Raw genomic sequence first — 20973 nt, 5'->3', positions numbered from 1 at the left:
AGTGCTCTTTGCCCAGGTCCAAGATAGAGAGATGGAAGAAAGAGATCAAATCTTTAGGAGTTAGCTCCACCCCGTGGGAAAACTTGGACTGGAAGAGCTCACTCGCCAATCAGGACTGAGGAAGCCATGGGGAGAGTTGGCCCAGCTGAAATACCTCCACATTGGAGACATGAAGCCAGGGAAAAGGAGGTTTCTTCTATCTCCCAGTCCCACAGTCATTTTGTAACTGGCTGACACATGGCATGTTTTCATGTGAAAAGTTATGATGAATGAAACTTTTAAAACTATAAATTATGCTTCAGGGTTTTAGTAGCTTAAACTAAACACTGTAATGATGCTGTCAGATCTGAATGCCCTTCTGCCCTGTACTAATGAGCTGAGGTTTTCTGTTCCAGGGAAACTTAAATGAGCTGGGCAAGATGATAATGCAGGGTGCGTTCAGTGTTTGGATTGGACACAAGAAAGGTACTACAAAGATGAAGGATTTTGCTAGATTCAAACCAATGCAGCGGCACCTTTTCCTGTATGAAAAAGCCGTCGTATTTTGTAAAAGGCGTGTTGAAAGTGGAGACGGTGGTGATCGATACCCATCATACAGTTTTAAGCACTGTTTGAAAGTAAGACCTTTTGAATTGTATAATGTAGTAGTTTCTCGTGTATGCATATATTGTATTCAAATTTGTGTACTTTTTCAGTTCAGATGACTGGGTTTTATACTTTAGTCACACACATTTGTATATTTTTTTCTAAACAAAATCTTTTGTTTTAAACTGAAGTATAATTGGCCTATAACATTGTATTTGTTTCAGGTATATAGTGTAATGAGTCAATATTTGTACATATTGTGAAATGATCGCCACAAATAACATCCATCACCACACAGTTAAAAACATTTTTTTTCTTGTGATAACTTTTAAGATCTACTCTCTTAGCAAGTTTCAAATATGAAGTACAGTATTATTAATCATGGTCACCATAGTTACCATGCTATACATTACATCCCTGGGGTTTATTTATTTTACAACTGGAAGTTTGTACCCTTTGACCCCCTTCTCTACTCATTTCTCAAGCTCTCACCCATGAAACCTTAAGTAGGAGTCATATAGAGATGTCAGGTGAAGCAGAACTTGTCTGCCTGAAGTGAGAACCAGAAAGGGCAGAATGTAACCTTCTCTTCCTCTCTCACTTCAGTCCCAGGCATTCCTCAAGGGGGCGCCCTAGTGTCCTGCCTGGTGCAGGAAGAGACCCAGGCTCCCCCATTTGCCCTGTCTTACCAATGACACCAGGTGGAGTTCTTGGTCTTGGTAGCAAGGACTTTTTATCATACAGGAGAGTCAAAGAGGAAAGAGTTTTTTCCTTTTTTTTTTTTTCAATGTAATTAAAAAATGGATCACTTTTTTTGTTGTTGTTTTTCTTGGCCTCGCCACTCAGCTTAGTTCCCCAACTAGGGATTGATTCTGTGGCCCCCTTGCACTGGAAGCACAGAGTCTTAACCACTGGACTACCAGATCACTTTTATGTCTAGCATATTCCCATCATATTCCTCCTCCATCCCCTCTCTTCCTGGGTGTTCCAAAGCCACCTATTGCTGAATCTTGCCCACACCTGTCCTGTCTGATCCTTAGAAATTGCTTTCTTCTCTCCCATAACCCAAACCACCATTCTGTCCTACAGTTAGTTTGGTATTCAAATGAGAGCAGTATTGTGTGAGGAAGTTATTGGCAATTCAGTGCCATTCCCAGCTGGTTTTGACATTTGAGAAGAGGAACTTCCAATCCACAGGAGTCTGTAATTGGCAAATTTGATTTTTTTCACACCTAATTAATTTTATCTTTCAAGTTCTACATTGTAAAAGCAATATAGCATTTGTTAAAGAAAATTTGGGGACTTCCATGATGGTGCAGTGGTTAAGACTCTGAGCTCCCACCGGGAGGGGCAGAGGTTTGATCCCTGGTCAAGGAAGATACTACATGTTGTGCAGTGTGACCAAAAAAAAAGAAAAGAAAAGAAAATTTGGAAAATGGAGAAAATTATTACCCTCAACTTCCCAGCCACTATCATTTTGGCTATTTCTCATGAGCCTGTTGTTTCTTGGTTGTTAGCAAGTTGAGAATTGATGAGATATCCAGCAGTGGTAATAAAGAGGATGGGCCATATGTCCTGAGCAGGCATGAGGGCTTTGTGTCAGGAGGCCCCCTGAGAAGCAGACCCTGCTTTTGATTCTTCCCAGATGCCAACAACTGTATACTGTTCCTGACAGAATTCCTAACCACAGTTAGGTCTCTGATCTTTTCCTATGGTCTACTTTCCCTGCTGAACCCACAGCTATGGCTCTTCAAAACTCTCACTGTTTTCATAACAAATGTCCTGTTGCTCTTTTGATATTAGCCACCCATCTCCAAGCCCCTAAAATCTCCAAGGGTCTTTTATGTCTCTAATAAACTTTGGTTGAAAATCAAGAGTTTGTAATCGACATCAAACAGGGTTCAGGTTTCCTGCTCTCTGTATATCTGTTCCCCGGGAAGGTACTTTATCTTCATAGACTAGTTGGACCCAAATCCATTTGATTCACTTTTTATTTGTAGAGTGACCTAGTTACTACTAATGGACTATTTCTGGCTTGTACTGATTTTTCTTTTTTTACTTTTCTCTCTCTCTCTTTTTTACTTTTAATTTATCACAAATTGGACACACTAACAGAGTAGTTTAGTATTTCTAAAGTATATCAGAGTGAGGATGGATTGGTATGTGGTAACCAGTTCATGAGAATGCAAACAGTGGTTACCATGGAAACAGAGGGTGGGATAGATGCAAGAAACATTTCCATGGCAGGTAAACAGGAAGGCTTGTTGACTTACTAGATGCAGAAAATAAATAATAACTGACATTGGAAGGAAAAAAATCAGCCTGTTTTTTCTTTGATTCCACAGTAACACCTAGTGTCCTTAATAAAAGACATTAGTCACTGATGCCTGCAAGGATTGAGACCAGCATTATTAGGAAAATGGTGATGTTGCTCACAGAGAAAGATCGAAATTAAGCTATTTCTTATAAGCCTCACTATGCTTTCTTCCTCTTGCTTACATGAAATTCTGGAATTAAATAATTGCTGGTAGGACTAGTCGGTGTGTTACATAAGAGTTTGGATTCCTGGTTTCAGAATCTTCCCCTTGGTAGAGAGGATCAATGTGGAAGCACTTTCAAGGAACTGTTGCCTTGACTTCATCATACCAAGCTGGAATTTCATGGCCTGACAGCTGTATGATGACTGCGTGCTATATTTTAAGTTGACAGCTCCTGTGCAAAGGAAAGGCCCTAAAGTACACACACACACAGTCAGTCAAATGGAGACATTCGAGTTCTTCAGATTCCTTAGTTCATGCGTTTATTATTTTCATCTATGTTTTTAAGTGTAACAAATATATGCGTCATGCTATTTTGCTAGGAGCTGTTTAAATGTTATCAGTGTTAATTCATTTAATCTACATAGCAACTTTATATGAAGTAGGAATTATTATAAACCCCATTTGAGGATAGGCAAGCCAAGTTCCAGAGAGGTGAATATTTCATCCAAGGGCATAGAGTCACACCCAGGCAGATGGCCTCGAACTCCATGATCATAACACCTGCACCATGCTGGCAGGTCTTGTTCTTGCTTGTTTATTTCATTCCTTCATTCCTTTTTATCTCTATCCTCTGCACTTCATCTCCTCTCTACCCCTGTAGCAACCATTCTAATTTATTTGATGTACATCCTTCAGTTTGTGTGTTCTTTTTAAATACGTACTAATGTTCTGTGCCCATTTAGTTTTTTTTAATATAAATTTATTTATTTTAATTGGAGGCTAGTTACTTTACAATATTGTATTGGTTTTGCCATACATCAACATGAATCCACAACAGGTGTACACGTGTTCCCCATCCTGAACCCCCCTCCCACCTCCCTCCCCATATCATCCCTCTGGGTCACCCCAGTGCACCAGCCCCGAGCATCCTGTATCATGTATCGAACCTGGACTGGCGATTCGTTTCACATATGATATTATACATGTTTCAATGCCATTCTCCCAAATCATCCCACCCTTGCCCTCTCCCACAGAGTCCAAAAGACTGTTCTATACATCTGTGTCTCTTTTGCTGTCTCGCATACAGGGTTATTGTTACTATCTTTCTAAATTCCATATATATGCATTAGTATACTGTATTGGTGTTTTTCTTTCTGGCTTACTTCACTCTGTATAATAGGCTCCAGTTTCATCCACCTCATTAGAACTGATTCAAATGTATTCTTTTTAATGGCTGAGTAATACTCCATTGTGTATATGTACCACAGCTTTCTTATCCATTCATCTGCTGATGGACATCTAGGTTGCTTCCATGTCCTGGCTATTATAAACAGTGCTGCAACAAACATTGGGGTACACGTGTCTCTTTCCCTTCTGGTTTCCTCAGTGTGTATGCCCAGCAGTGGGATTGCTGGATCATAAGGCAGTTCTATTTCCAGTTTTTTAAGGAATCTCCACACTGTTCTCCATAGTGGCTGTACTAGTTTGCATTCCCTCCAACAGTGTAAGAGAGTTCCCTTTTCTCCACACCCTCTCCAGCATTTATTGCCAATTTTTATAAATTGTATTCTGATATAATCCTCATTTTCTTTCTTTTTTGATCCCAGAAACTGTTTTCAAGATACAGTTATGTTACTGTTTTATACCCAATACCTTGCTTGTAATTGCCTCATGGCAGTTCAGCCTTGCTGCATTTTTTGTTTTGTTAATATGAAGATAAATTTTTAAATAATACTAACTCAAGAGGTAACTATTATGTATCCCAGATACATAAATATAAGTCTTAAAATTTGTAGTTATTGGTTATAATCCCAGAGTTCTTGACCCACTGGGAGACTTTTTAACAAGGTAGTTGACATCATTGTACTGCCCTGAAGACAGAAAATTAGTTTAAAAGTCGGGGCCCTGAGTACTTGATGCAGCAAGATGTCTTCAGATAAAATGCTTTGTAGTAAAGAAAATAAATTCACAGCTGTCAGAAATCATCAATGAAAATGTGAAGGATGAGGCAGAGATCACAGTTACGGTATAACTATAGAATCAGCTTTGTTCTTTTGTTTTATATATATATTATTTATTACATAGTATATCATATGACTGATAGAACTTTAACTCTACCTCTATTCTTAAAAATCTTTCAATAAAATCTTTATATTTTATTATTTGAGAAAATATGTACAATCCATGAATTGCAAATAGATTGTATTACAGTGGATCATTTGTAGTGAATTGCTTAGAACTAAGAAGGCAATGGCACCCCACTCTAGCACTCTTGCCTGGAAAATCCCATGGACGGAGGAGCCTGGTAGGCTGCAGTCCATGGGGTCGCGAAGAGTCGGATACGACTGAGTGACTTCTCTTTCACTTTTTACTTTCATGCCTTGGAGAAGGAAATGGCAACCTACTCCAGTATTCTTGCCTGAAGAATCCCAGGGACGGGGGAGCCTGGTGGGCTGCCGCCTATGGGGTCACACAGAGTCGGACACGACTGAAGTGACTTAGCAGCAGCAGCAGCAAGAACAATATTGGAGAAGGAAATGTCAGCCCATTCCAGTATTCTTGCCTGGGAAATGCCATGGACAGAGGAGCCTGGCATGCTACAGTCCATAGGGTCGCAAAAGAGTTGGGCACAACTTATCTACTAAACAACAAGAGCAAGAACAATATAGTTTGATAGAGATAATTGTTAGATTTCCAGAGTAACTCAAAAGATTTATTTAATCTATAATGCTGTGCTCTATGTAGGCAGTGAAAAAATAGCAAAACTGTTGCTCTTCAAATAAGGAGAAGCTGAGAAAGCAAACTCATACTTTAAAAAAACTCATCTTATTATCTAAGCCTTTAATGCATGCTATATAATCCTTCTATCAACTCTATGAAATAGGTACTCTTCCTATTTTATAGTCAACACAAGTTCAGAATGATTAAGCAACTTGCACCAAGACACTTAGCTAGCTCATGGGCTTTCCATCTTACCATGCTGTTAGGACAAAACCATGTATTGAAACAAAATCAGTTTAAATAGAGCTTGAATATGAGATTATTATTTATCTTAAAACCTGATGTTTGAACAAAAGTAGTTTAGTTAGAGTGGTTGAGTAGGAATATAAAAATGATTTTTGATCATTCTGAAAGTAACTTCTGAGTACATTCAGGGTAGATATCACAGGCTTTTTCATTTCTAAGTATAATCCCTTTTCTTTTTCTTGGTATGGGGATCTCACTAAGCACTACTCTTAATGCTTATCAGCTCTAATTAGGATCATTTGGGACACATGTAAATGGAACAGAGTGTGAGATATTCCTTTAGATAATTAGGCAAGAATTGAAAGAAAAGAAGGCAGAAGGAGACTAAAAGAGAATGTGTACAAGGGAGTGAAATTGCTCAAAATGGAATTAACCAAGCTACTAGCAGCACAGGATAAAAGAAAATGGAAAAGTTTGTGCTTTGCACAATCATGTGAAAGAGAAGAAAAACTATGGTAAGGAAGGATTATTGCATGTCAAAGTTTCCCTGGCTACAAGAAGACATCACTCTCCCGTGACAGATTATTTATTTTCCAGAGAGGCTGAGAGATTGGTGGAAATAGAGGGGATTTTTGTGTAGCTAATTGGTTCCTGCCTGACCTGTAAATTGGATGTCTATAACATGTAGGATTTCTATAGACATAAGTAATAATTTATGAGATTAACTTATCTGGCCTATGATTATTAAAAATAAACCATTTAAATTAGTTTTGGATGACCTTGTTCACTGATATTTAACTACTTTTACTTCTGTGTTTGACACAATTCGTTTTTATAGTGTACTGTTAATTTATAACAGAATTCAATCTTAGGTGGACTACTTGGATGTTCAAATTTATAACAATTTGTTTCAGTCACTGGAATGGAACGTGTAGTCTGTACTATAAGTGCATAGTTCAGTGAAACCATATAAATATTCAGGTCTGTGATTGAATTCATCATTTCATATTTTTTGAATGTAAAAGTATATTTTGCACAAATGAGAAATTCTGTTTCATTTAGAATATGATGGGTATGACGGGAATAGATTTAATGTAACTTCATTTTCAGAATAAAATGCTCATAAAAATCATGACATATATTGTAGATGGATGAACTTGGAATCACTGAATATGTAAAAGGAGATAACCGCAAGTTTGAAATCTGGAATGCTGGAAAGGAAGAAGTTTATATTGTCCAGGTTGGTCATTTAAGAATTGTTCTAGAAACTCTACCTGCCTTAAGATACAAAAGTCTGAATTTGCAAACAAAAATAATTTTGGTTACATTACAGAAATTCTCAGTCCTTTCCTATAGGTCACCTAAATATTATTTGATAATTATTCTTTGTGATACAGTTAAACATGTTATCAGTTAGCAAATTTTCTTTGATTCTTTTATTTAAATATAGTTGGTATACAATATTATATGTTATAGGTATACAATATAGTGATTCATAATTTTTAAAGATTATTTTCCATTTATAGTTATTATAAAATATTGGATATAGTCCCCAAGTGATTCAATAAATCCTTGTAGTTTATTTTATACTTAATAGTTTATAGCTCTTAATTCCCTACCCCCACATTGCCCCTCTACACTTCCCTCTCCCAGCTGGTAACCACTAGTTTGTTCTCTGTATCTGTGAATCTGCTTCTTTTTTGTTATATTCACTAGTTTGTTTTATTTTTTGGATTCCACATACAAGTGATATCATACACATGATATCATATTTGTCTTTCTCTGACTTATTTCACTTGATATAATACCCTCCAAGTCCATCCTATTGTTGAAAATGGCAAAATTTCATTCCTCTTTATGACTGAGTAGTATTCCATTGTGTGTGTGTGTGTGTGTGTGTGTGTATATATATATGTGTGTGTGTATATATATATATATATACTGCCTTTTAAATCCATTGATCTGTTGATGCACACTTAGGTTACTTCTGTTGGCAAAAGTTTTTTTAACTTGAGATGTGTCTGTGATGCTTTCTATGGCTTTAAGTTTTCACTGCTACATCAGGAGACTTATGAATAAGAACTGGAAGCCAAGAGCTTGGCTGGTGCTTTTCTGTCCCCATCAAATTTCTAGAGTTACAGATTGATAACAGTGCTGAATTCCTCTTGTGCTCAGCATTCAGAGAGGACCTGATTATGAGACAAGGTGATATGATGGTTCAGATCAGGTCGTTGTTTCTAAAGAATGTGGTTAAAGCCCTGGCCACACATGCTATAATGTTCAACCTGTATCAGGGAAGAGGAGAGAAATTAGAACATTTTAAGAGCCATTTCAAAATTATTTGTATCATGACTTGTTACCTGTTGACAATGCTTGATGTTTTTATTTGTTTTTAACTCTGTCTTCAGTCAGTTCAGTTCAGTCACTCAGTCGTGTCTGACTCTTTGCGACCCCATGAATCGCAGCACGCCAGGCCTCCCTGTCCATCACCAACTCCCAGAGTTCACTCAAACTCATGTCCATCGAGTCGGTGATGCCATCCAGCCATGTCATCCTCTGTCGTCCCCTTCTCCTCCTGCCCCCAATCCCTCCCAGCATCAGTCTTTTCCAATGAGTCAGCTCTTCGCATGAGGTGGCCAAAGTATTGGAGTTTCAGCTTTAGCATCAGTCCTTCCAAAGAACACCCAGGACTGATCTCCTTTAGGATGGACTGGTTGGATCTCCTTGCAGTCCAAGGAACTCTCAAGAGTCTTCTCCAACACCACAGTTCAAAAGCATCAATTCTTTGGTGCTCAGCTTTCTTCACAGTCCAACTCTCACATCCATACACGACCACTGGAAAAACCATAGCCTTGACTAGACGGACCTTTGTTGGCAAAATAATGTCTCTGCTTTTGAATATGCTATCTAGATTGGTCATAACTTTCCTTCCAAAGAGTAAGTGTCTTTTAATTTCATGGCTGCAATCACCATCTGCAGTGATTTTGGAGCCCCCCAAAAATAAAGTCTGACACTGTTTCCACTGTTTCCCCATCTATTTCCCATGAAGTGATGGGACCAAATGCCATGATCTTAGTTTTCTGAATGTTGAGCTTTAAGCCAACTTTTTCACTCTCTTCTTTCACTTTCATCGAGAGGCTTTTTAGTTCCTCTTCACTTTCTGCCATAAGGGTGGTGTTATCTGCATATCTGAGGTTATTGATATTTCTCCTGGCAATCTTGATTCCAGCTGGTGCTTCTTCCAGCTCAGTGTTTCTCATGATGTACTCTGCATATAAGTCAAATAAGCAGGGTGACAATATACAGATAATTCATAAAAATATATGCTCTTGGCTTGATTTAGATGTAAGATTTTTCTTATGTATTAACAAACTTATCTTGTAAGTAATGGGAGGATATTTAAGGAGGGAAGATAACTATGCAAGCAGTTGTTTTTAAATTTTTTTGGCTGCACTACGGTGTGGTATGTTGAATCTTGGTTTCTGAACCAGAGATCAAACCCAAGCCCTTAGCAGTGAAAGCACCGAGTCCTAACCCAGTAGTCCACCAGGGAATTCTGTGCAATAGATTGTCTTTTCAGAAACAATAGAGCTTGTTTTGTTTTACTAAAATTAAACATGAAAACGTTTATATATTTTATTTTTTTTAAATTTTATTTAATTTTTAAACTTTACATAATTGTATTAGTTTTGCCAAATATATTTTAAAAACCCTGCTACACAGAAAAGAATAAGTGAGATTTATATTTCACATTTCTCTAAGCATTGGGCTTCCCTGATGGCTCAGCTGGTAAAGAATCCACCTGCAATGTGGGAAACCTGGGTTCGATCGCTGGGTTGGGAAGATCCCCTGGAGAATGGAATGGCTATCCACTCCAGTATTCTTGCCTGGAGAATTCCATGGATTGTATAGTCCATGGGGTTGTAAAGATTCAGACATGGCTGAGTAACTTTCACTTTTCACTAAGCATTACTATTGAAGGGCAGTTTCAAATTAGTCTTGATTATTATTTCATCTAATCTGATGGCTGTTTATTTGCTTCTTGGAAGTTTAAGAATCAAAATGTTAGGGTAAGAATATGATAGTTCAGGATATAGATTATGTTTAATATAATAATGACCTTTGTTTTACTATAAAGCATCCTTTTAAAAAGGAAACATGTCTTCTCCTCCCTCATTTTTTAAATCTTTAGGCTTCAAATATAGATATGAAGATGATGTGGTTAAAAGAAATCAGAACTATTTTGTTGAAGCAACAGGAACTTTTGACAGGTAAATTCAAGCATGCATTCTCTAGAACGGGAAGTATAAGAACAGTTCAGTGTCTCAGATTTGTGATAATTTTTACAAGGAATGGGGCTGATATTTACTTTCTACTATTTACAATTAAACTCATTAGTAGGAGATCAAGATTCAGGGAGCTGTTTGAATTATTTCAGAAAATGAATTTTGCAGTAGAAGATGAGCTCTGATGCCTGGGAAGCAGTTTTGCAGTGATAAAGCAATCTGAATGTGTTAATTCTAAGTCCTTCCCATGAGGCAGCTCTGTGTGGGAACTCAGTAATCAGTGCCTAGTAATGTTGGCCTAAGAGGGGTGCTAGTTATAAACTTGAATGTCTTGAATAAAATACAGCATGGTTTGATCCTTTTCTATATTCCGAATTCAGACTGGCCTTCCCTCTGGCTGTTTTAAGTCTGTGAAGGTGAACTAGAATGGGATTGAGGTGTGTGTGTATGCACATGTGAAGGTTATTGGTCCTCAAGGAAGTAAGAAGCATGGCTTCCAAATGATGCTTATATAAGCTTTGTTTTATTTCACAGTTAAGAAACGAGAACAGCATAATCAGTTAACAGAGCAGAATCATTTTTCTTCTCAGCAGAATGACGAGTAAGTGATTCTTCTTTAAGAAATATCACTCTTCCAGTCTTCTGTTTTCTGTGTGTAACATGAAACAATGTAATTAAACTATCAGACAAAAGATACCTTTTAGCAATATCTCATCAAATTCTATAAACACATCATTTTCTGGGTTCTGTCCTTGGGCATGGAGCCTGATAGTCCTTAATAGTTATCCCACTGTTTCTCTGATGTTAAAGAAAATAATAGTTTGGGCTAATTTTTTAAATAAAATTATAAATGCTTTGTTCTCCTGGGGGGGAGTTACATGTAGGCTGCTAACAAAAGCAGTTACGCTCATGGCTTTCTCTTTAAAAATTTTCTGGACACCTTCAATCTGATTGGAGAAAGAGGGATATAAGAATGATGACGTACTGGCAGCTGATACTGGCCCATAGCTTTGTGGTCCCTTGACAGAGACCACATGCTGGTGACTTGGCCTCTCTATGTAGTTAGAGAAGAGGTATGGTTCCTGGGTGGCAGGGGTGGGGAGGAGGGATTATGCCTGGACACAGTCACAAAGTCTTTGAGGAAGGTAGCAGTTCTAAATGATAGCTATGCTGCTGGTTTAGAGATTTGGCCTTGTATTCTGCCTCTAGGAATCCTAGAAGTTGGAGTTTCCATAGAACATTTGCATATATGCCGAAAGAATCCCCACACTTATTTCAAAGCCTTGGCACAGATATTCACCATGCAGCATCTGCATGATGTAGGGATCATTGAAAGACTTATTAAAAATACTTTTTCAATGGTACAGATGAACTTGTTTACAAAGTGGAAATAGAGTTAGAGATGTAGAAAACAATCTTGTGTTTACCGGGGGGAAAGAAAGGAAGGATAAATTGGGAGATTGGAATTGACATATACACATTACTATATATAAAATAGATAACTAACAAGGACTTACTGTATAGCACAGGTCAGTAGTAAGTAATGACCTATATGGGAAAAGAGTCTAAAAAGAGTGAATATTTGTATATATATGTCTGATTCACTATGCTGTACAGCAGAAAGTAACACAACATTGTAAATCAACTATACTTCAGTAAGAAAATTTTTTAAAATGCTCTTTTTCTCTTTGTTGCACATCATCTTTCACAGGTAGCTAAGATCAGGTGATAAATCAAGTATGTTGATTTATCTGAGGCTTTAGGAGAACCATTTTTTAAAATTTATTTATTTTAATTGGAGGCTAATTACTCTACAATATTGTAGTGGTTTTTGCCATACATTGACATGAATCAGCCATGGGTATACATGTGTTCCCCATCCTGAACCCCCCTCCTACCTCCCTCCCCATCCCATCCCTCTGGGCCATCCCAGTGTACCAGCCCTGAGCACCCTGTCTCATGCATCGAACCTGGACCAGAGATCTGTTTCACATATGATGATATACATGTTTCAGTGCTATTCTGTCAGATCATCCCACCCTCGCCTTCTCCCACAGAGTCCAGAAGACTGTTCTATACATCTGTGTCTCTTTTGCTGTCTCACATATAGAGTTATCATTACCATCTTTCTATCCATATATATGCATTAGTATACTGTATTGGTGTTTTTCTTTCTGGCTTACTTCACTCTATATAATAGGCTCCAGTTTCATCCACCTCATTAGAACTGATTCAAATGTATTATTCTTTTTAATGGCTGAGTAATATTCCATTGTGTATATGTAGCACAGCTTTCTTATCCATTCGTCTGCTGATGGACATCTAGGTTGCTTCCATGTCCTGGCTATTATAAACAGTGCTGCGATGAACATTGGGGTACACGTGTCTCTTTCCATTCTGGTTTCCTCAGTGTGTATGCTCAGCAGTGGGATTGCTGGGTCATATGGCAGTTCTAATTCCAGTTTTTTAAGGAATCTCCACACTGTTCTCCATAGTGGCTGTACTGGTTTGCATTCCCACCAACAGTGTAAGAGGGTTCCCTTTTCTCCACACCTTCTCCAGCATTTATTGTTTGTAGACTTTTGGATAGCAGCCATTCTGACTGGCATGAGATGGTACCTCATTGTGGTTTTGATTTGCATTTAAGAGAACCATTTTAAAAATCACAGTGGAAGTCTTTATTTTCCAGGGTTTACAGTACTCAATATTTTGTCATATATTCTAGAAGTCTTTACATTTCAGACAGTACTGACTCTATAGTAGCTGATTCACCTCAACAGTATTAATCAGATTAAGGTTTTAATCATCATTCATATACACCTTATATATGTATAAGTATATATATGTACATATATATAAGTATATATACATATAATGTATGTGTATATATATATATATACACCTAATTCATTGAAGTTAAAAATTCATAGAACAATAGTGATTTTTTGTTGTTCTTTATATTTTTCCAACTTATGGAGTTATGGTTGACAATTAAAATTGTATACATTTAAAGAGTACAATTTGATGATTTGATATTGTGTGATTGCATGCATGCTCAGTTGTGTCCAACTCTTTGCAACCCCCTGGACTATAGCCCACCAGGCTTCTCTGTACATTGAATTCTCTAGGCAAGAATACTGGAGTGGGTTGCCATTTCCTCCTTCAGGGCATCTTCCCAGCCCACGGATTAAACCTGTGTCTCCTGGGTCTTCCCCTTTGGCATGTGGATTCTTTTCCACTAGTGCCACCTGGGAAGCCTATGACTTTTTTTATTAATATGTGTGTGTGTGTGTGTGTATATATATATATATATATATATGTATGTGTGTGTATATATATATATATAGTGAAATAATCACCACAGTCAAACTGATTAACATATCCATCACCTTACATAGTTATCCTTTCCTGTGTCTGTAGTGAGAACATTTAGGATATACCTCCTAGCAAATTTTGGGTATACAATATAATATACAACAGGAATTTTATATAATATTACCTGCCTTGGGTTCAGAAGGGAATCATTTTTTTCCATGCTGGCTTTGATCCTAGGATATAAGCTTCTGTATATTATGAGCTATTATCACACAGACTTAAATACAGGGGAAAATCAGCTCTGCTTATGGATTCTTAGATTATATTCTTTTTTTTTTACAATTCATTTATTTTTGACTCTGCTGGGTCTTTGTTGTGCTGCAGGCTTTTCTCTAGTCGCAGTGATCAAGGGCTACTCTCTAGTTGCGGTGCACAGGTTTCTCATTGTGGTGGCTTCTCTTGTGGAGTACGTGCTCTAGGGCATGCAGACTTCAGTAGTTGCAGCACATGGGCTCAGTAGTTGGGGCTCCCAGGCTGTAAAGCACAACAAGTTCAGTAGTTGTGGTGCACAGGCTTAGTTGGTCTGAGGCATGTGGGATCTTCCCAGACCAGAGATCAAACCCAAGTCTCCGGCATTGGCAGATGGATTCTTTACCACCGAGCCACTAGGGAAGCCCCTAGATTATGTTCTTAACACATGGTATCAATGGAAGAAATACCATTTTAAATTTCTTATTACTCTTAGACTGTAAGAAAGCTCACTTTTTACGTATTTACTATTTCAGAGGGCAACACGGAGGTTTTATAGGCGCTGAGGAACCTGAGTTGGGACATATCAGCACTATGGTGGAGGTCGGTGAGTCCATCACATCAGTTCAGGCAGAAGCAAATACAGGTATGTGTAATGGTTATCTAAAGGGAGGATTCATGGTTGTGCAAATTGTTTTCTCTCATTGTTATTTTGAGAAATCTTTCCATCTATTCACTTTATACTGAAGAAAATAGAGTTAACCCATTTTTAGAAAGCTCCTCTGTCTTGTATATATATGCAAGTTTCTCTGGTGGGCACTGCCGAGTGGTCTGTGTATGGTCTGTGGACTGGTGTGGTCCGTGGACTAGTAGCATCAGCATCACGTGGGAACTTGTCAGGAAGGCAGGTACTTTGGCTCCATCCTGGACCTTCTGAATCAGAAACTCGAGGAGTGAGACCCAGCCAGCTGTGATGTCACAAATTCTCCATGTGATTCTTTCTGGCACCTGCTTAAGTTTGGAAGCCCCTTCTACACAGGATACAGAGGTGAATAGAACACATATACTGCATCAAGGGAGGCACTTGTGACTCAGTATAGGTGTAATGAATAGAAAAGAGTTATTTACAACTGGAATATTTTCTTTTCTTTTACAAATTTGGTCATTTAAAGGGATTTAAAACAATTTGTTTACTTCAACGAACATAACAGCCTGATTGCCAGGAATCTTACAGTACTCTGGGCATATAGTCTAATTGAGATACACTCAGCTGCTATCCCAATAAAGCTAGGACTGTAGAAAGATAATGCAACAAGCAATGAAAATCCAACTTGATAGTGTGATAACAGGGAAGTAAAAGGTGCTTCAGAGGCATTCAAGAGGGTCACATTAACAACTCCGGGATCAACAGAATAGACTTCTCTGAAGAAATGGCTAATGGAGTACCTGATTCTCAGTGCTTAAACATGATGGTCCTCAATCTGGAAGACTTCTCTACTAGCTGAGGAGAAACAGGAACAACAGCCTTGCTCAGCTTCAGCTCCATTTACAGGTCACTTCCCTCAGGTCCTCTATACTGTGGCCCCCTGAACCGTCAGGAGAGAGACTAGTATCACTGCTTTCATTCTACAGATGAGGAAACCAGGTCAGAGAAAGTTGACATGGCTTGTTCAAGGTTACATTCACAGTTTAGTGTGGCCAAGATGACATTCTGTTACTTCTTCGCCCCATCCAAGTGCTTCATTCATATCAGTTCAATGCATGCTATTAATTATTTTATTAATTAAGCATCTCTTACAGGCAGGTTCTTATGAGACACACAGTGTGTAACACATGGTCCTTGCATAATAAAAGAGATAAGTCCAAAATAACCATATTACCAGGTAGAATGTTAGAAGTGTTATTAAAGTGGGACCAGGAAGAATGCTATAGAAAGAATTTTTGAAAGAGATGACGTTTCTGTAATAAGGAGTATAATAACTTGCACCAACCCCAACATGAAACCATCCTAAAAAGTTAAAGAAGTGTAGATATTTCTGAAATATCAGAAATTCTAAACTAGTATAACCCAATTGGAGGTTTTGTTACAAAAGATAGTATTCTTGGACCATTGAAGTGTATAGCCTTGATTATTACAATTGGTTTTACTTCTCTCCTTGTGGTGTACCGGTAACTGCCATCCTGCATGATTTTCTTACAGTTTGGACTGAGATGTCATCACCTGCAAAAGTCTCTGATGAACCTGAGAAATGGTCCAGTAACTATTTCTACTCCTCTTATGATGGCCATGAAGAAGAAAGACCTCTAATGGTTAGTAATGACATATTAAGATAAATAAATAAAAACTCTTCAAGCAGTTTTATTGATGAAATAGATTAGGCACACAGGGGCAGTCTTTTGTCAGTGTCCTTGAGGTTATTAGAGGTATTCCAAGGCCAAAAGACTTGAAATAAGTCTTACCGTGAACATTCAGTAAGCACTTCTCTCTGTGAGAACTTGTTTGAGCCATACATTGAGCCCCTACTGAAGTTAATGAGATAGTCAATCATTCCAAGTCTTATATCATGACCAATTTTATCTTCAGTTTTATTTTATTTTCAATCTGGGCATGTGCAATAAAATCAGAGCACAACAGGAAGTTCAGGTATACTTAGAATAGATTCCAGATTAGATATAGGAAATAAATATGACACATTTAAGAACTATTTAATTTCATCTGGGGAATATATTTTAGTAGACTGTCAAAAAACATGCTAATGCTACGAATCTTAGCATATTCGAGCAAGGAACACCCCATAAAAATAAAGGCTGCTTTAGGGTAAAAGTAAATGTTTTCTAGAAGAATTAGTTTTTGGTGTTATTAAGCTCCTAGTGGGTTATCCCAAGGAGTTAGGACTGTTTAGGATAAATCTCCAGTTTTCTGAAGTCACCAGTGTAGAGGGTAGGAATATTGCTTTTGTAGTGCACTGTTCCTTGGTGCTTTTCAGAGGAATACATTCAGTTGGGCAGTTCTGGTCTCAAAGCTCCATAGCATTGATGCTGGAATGCTTTCTTTAAAAAAGCAACAGAATATTTTTTCCATCAATAATACAATGACCACAATTCATATTTGTATGGTCATTTACAGTTGACAAAATGATTTCACACTGAATATTCATAGTCTTAGTGAGAAAAAGGGCAGGGTTTATTCCCTCCAACTGACAGGAGGAGACCGAGGCCCAGAGCTGGTAAGAGATTTGTCCAGAGTTCGTTGTGTAGACCAGTAGTACTCAAACTTTTTAGTGAATTTGCATTTTTCCAAAAAAAAATGTAGTGAGAAGGGTAGCATGTGAAATATTTTTGCAACCAAAAAAAAAATGAAGACATAAAGGACTTACCTGATGATCCAGGGGCTAGGACTTTGTGCTTCCACTGCAGTGGCACAGGTTTGATCCTTGGTTAGGGAACTAAGGTCTCTCAAGCTGCATGGTGCAACCAAAAAAATTTTTTTTTGCAAATCTATTTAATATCTGACTTCAGAAAAAACAGCTGGATTCTTGTACTGGCATTTGCATTCAGTCTGTTGTGCTATCACACATTTGGTGACCTCTTGAAAATGCCTTAGTAGACTTGTGAGAGGATGAGAATGAAAAAGGCAAATAATAGAACTTTGACTCTTGCAGGCCCTGGGAACCCCCCAACCTTGAGAATCACTGAAAAGAACTTTCATTTCCTGAAGTAACATTATCTGAGGACAGGAGGGGTCATTGTTCAGATGGGAGCAACAAGCCAGGGGAAGCTGGGTGGGGTTTCAATGTTTGCTGTAAATTATGCTCTATGAAGGGACGGTCAAGAACTGAGAAAGCTTTCACTAAGTATTTTTCCAGCTATCATGTCTGAACATAAAGCAAATATGCAAAATTAAAGAATGCTTTCATCTTAGGGGACGGGAATGGAGAAAACCCTAATAGCTCTTCTCCTTTCTCCCATGAATTCCCTGACTTGTGCTACTAAGGAAAATAGATACAAAGATAATACGGTGCATTCCACACCCCTCAATAAAATAACACCCAAACTAAATAGCAAAGCGAGTTGGAATGAGCTATCTTTTAGCCTCACTTTATCAAGTCAAAACCAAGAAATAATGGGTGCTGCTTCCCTTGGAGAAGCCCGAGTCGGAGATGGCTGTCCTGTTTTAATGAAGCTACTCTCTTGAATGGCGAGTAGCTCTTTCCTGCCTGCCTCTCAGCCCATTTGATAAAAATACTGCTCAAAAGACGTTCAGCCCAAGTGATGTGGATAATATTTTCAGGTTAATTCTTTTGGATGTGCAAAGGCTCGATACCGCATAATTCTTTCTTTCCTTTTTTTAAACCTTTTAAATTGTATCTTATATATAATTGGAGGATAATTACAGTATTGTGAATGGTTTCTGCCATATATAGACAACTTTCCTTTTATATTAAAAAAGCATTTTTAATTATGGTACTCTTTTTCTATAAAATCATATATCCAATGTCTAAGATACTGTGCTGGAAAAACTCACATCTCACAATACATTTGGACTCGATTATTATTTCTTCTCTGTCTACCTTGTAACCAAATGCAATCTGTGTGCCTTGGATTATTTAGCTTATTAATGAATTAAGTTAACATTCTAGCTGCAAAATGATTAAGGCCAAGTAAAGCACAGCATTATGGTTTAATATGCTTTTATTGGACTAAGCTTTTGCGCCCATGATTTTTACCTGTGCAAAATGATATGAAGCACAGAAATCCTTTTGGGGACATTTGTAAATCCTTGTTCAGGGCCACTGCCTTTTTTATGTGCCAAGATAATTGTGTTTTATGAGAGTAATTTACAAGTAACAGTATTTAAATATTATTTTCATGCTTTTTTCTGGATTTATGTTTATTATTCATGTAACTTAAATCAGTTGGGCTCTGTTATTTTCTGTGTTGTTCACACTGTAATTCTCTTCTCACAAATAAAAATGAATTCTTCAGGTTAAATAAACACATGTTCTGCTGTTTTTTTTTTTTTTTTTTTTTTTTGCTATTGCAAACTGTTCAATGTTTGTTCCTACAAAGCTGCTGCAGCTAACCACATTTGCCATCGAGGAAAGAGCAAAGTCTTTATGTCACAGAACATGCAGTTATGCAAGTAGTTTTGCATTCAAATTTGTAATGTCATTTTTCAAAACAACCTTACAGTCTCCAGGCAAATATAAAGCCCTAGCAGATTGCAGGAAGAGAGGCTCAGAAGACCTCCTGATTAGAAATGGAGATGTCATTCAGCTTCTCCATGAGGATGCTGAGGGTCGATGGTAGGTGCATTTTCCATGGCTATGTTAACCTTCCCCTGGGGCACACAGATCTCTAATCAGATGTTCTGCTTTACTTGTATCTTTGTTATACAGTCTCAAGAAGCAGAAATATCACATTTCTTATCAGTGTTTCAATTTCATTGCTTCAGCCATGCCTATATAGCTCACTGAAAGGAATGTTAACCTTTGGTGAGTGAAGAATGCTTTGAAAGAATGAAATGCTTTGAGTCTGCATGCTCTTTTGTGGTTTACCTTTGACTCAGATGTTTCACCTGATACACTGGGCTTTGTAACAGCTACAAATCACATTACATTAGGTCAAGTCATTCATTAATTCATCACATGTTTAAATGCCCACTATGTGCCAGGGACCATGTTCCCTATTCTACAGCATAGCTGCACTTTGCTTTATTAGTTCAAATACTGACTTTTTAGTCTTATCATTTTGTGCTCATTCATCTGACTTTATATAGCACTCATTGAAAAGATGCTTCTGCCAAATATACTGTTTAATTTACAGAGAACCCAAAGCAAGAAGGAAATATTGTTTGGGAGAAGACTGAATGAAACTTCCATAAAGCTTTTGGAAATTTTATATAAAATAATTTTGCCTTCATTGTATCAATAACTTTAACTGAAATGCTACATTGACTGTGTACTCTGACCCTAAAGGTGGAAGAGTGTACACATGAGAGTGAATTACTGATGGATCAGTAATAGCCTCTTTTGTTAGTAATCTAAGTCCTATGTAGATTACTCAAAGGACTCAAGCATAGTGTCATGAAGGTCTTTGAATACATGCAATAGTTTTGTGAAAATTTGAGCTTCAATGCATTGTATATGTCAACTTTATTACCTTCTACTACCATTATTGGCTACTAATTCACTTATTATTTAGGTTGGTGAAAAATCTAAACAGAAGAAAAGAAGGTCTGATTCCAGGGAACAGTTTGCAGATTTTAATCGGTGACTATAGGTTTCGGAATGCCAAAGGTACAGGTATAATATGAACTGGATTGTATGCTATTTGTTTAAAGCCTAAAAATGTTACAGCTCCACCAAGTGTAATTGGCATAGGATAAGAACCTCTCTGCTCTTTGAAATAAGCTGCAAGTTGACTTATTAATAATTTTTTCTTTTAATAGTTTTAAATTAATGAATAGAGATGTTTTAAACATGTCGAACTTTTCCCTACAAAATTGATAGGTTTGAAAGGAAAGTTCATATATAGTGCTGCCTTGTAAGAGATCCTTCAGAACTAAATATTGATGATATACTTTTAAGGATCCAGCCTTACTATCCAAGAATGCTTTACCAGTATGTTTTTACTCAGTTCTAAGAGCATATTCTTTCCTTATGGTAGGTTTCTACTGCACTTGTGTATTCATGAACACACATACACAAACACACTCTGTTTTGTGCCCGAGTTAATGTGTGAAGATATTATGAAGCAAGGAGAATGTTCCTTTCTATTAACCATTAGTTAATGTTTAAAAACCATTGGTTAACAACCATTAGCACTTGAAATTTCTGTATACAAACCAATATTCTTATAACATTTTCACCTGATACTCAGCTATTTATACAAAGGCAGCACAAAAAACCCAGACTTGTTTGTGAACAAGATTATTATTATATGTACATATTTCTTTGCATTCCTAGTTTTGGACTTGTATTTGAATTCTAGGTGATATTATCTTGTGTTTAAATGAATCTAACAGGCCAGGAGTAACTAATTTGATTCCAAATTTCATTTATGGCGTGAAACAAAACCTAAGTGTGATA

At 37.4% G+C, this 20973-nt stretch overlaps 1 protein-coding gene across 4 annotated transcripts in view; it reads left to right on the top strand.

Moving 5' to 3' along the window:
- The window catches only part of MCF2 (MCF.2 cell line derived transforming sequence), a 78160-nt gene extending 59414 nt beyond the window's left edge, over positions 1–18746 (top strand). For all 4 annotated transcript variants that reach the window (XM_005896892.2, XM_005896891.2, XM_005896894.2 and 1 more), the window contains 7 exons: positions 396–617; positions 7180–7272; positions 10225–10303; positions 10853–10919; positions 14419–14528; positions 16083–16192; positions 18028–18746. In XM_005896892.2, coding sequence (XP_005896954.1) covers positions 396–617; positions 7180–7272; positions 10225–10303; positions 10853–10919; positions 14419–14528; positions 16083–16192; positions 18028–18060 — 714 coding nt within the window. In that variant the 3' untranslated portion in view covers positions 18061–18746. The remainder of the gene's footprint in view (positions 1–395; positions 618–7179; positions 7273–10224; positions 10304–10852; positions 10920–14418; positions 14529–16082; positions 16193–18027) is intronic.
- The last annotated feature ends 2227 nt before the right edge of the window (positions 18747–20973 follow it).

Source organism: Bos mutus, chromosome X (genome assembly GCF_027580195.1).
Source record: "Bos mutus isolate GX-2022 chromosome X, NWIPB_WYAK_1.1, whole genome shotgun sequence".
NCBI classification, from domain to species: Eukaryota; Metazoa; Chordata; class Mammalia; order Artiodactyla; family Bovidae; genus Bos; species Bos mutus.
The sequence above is the reverse complement of the archived record's forward strand: the minus strand, read 5'-3'. Positions and strand labels throughout refer to the sequence as shown.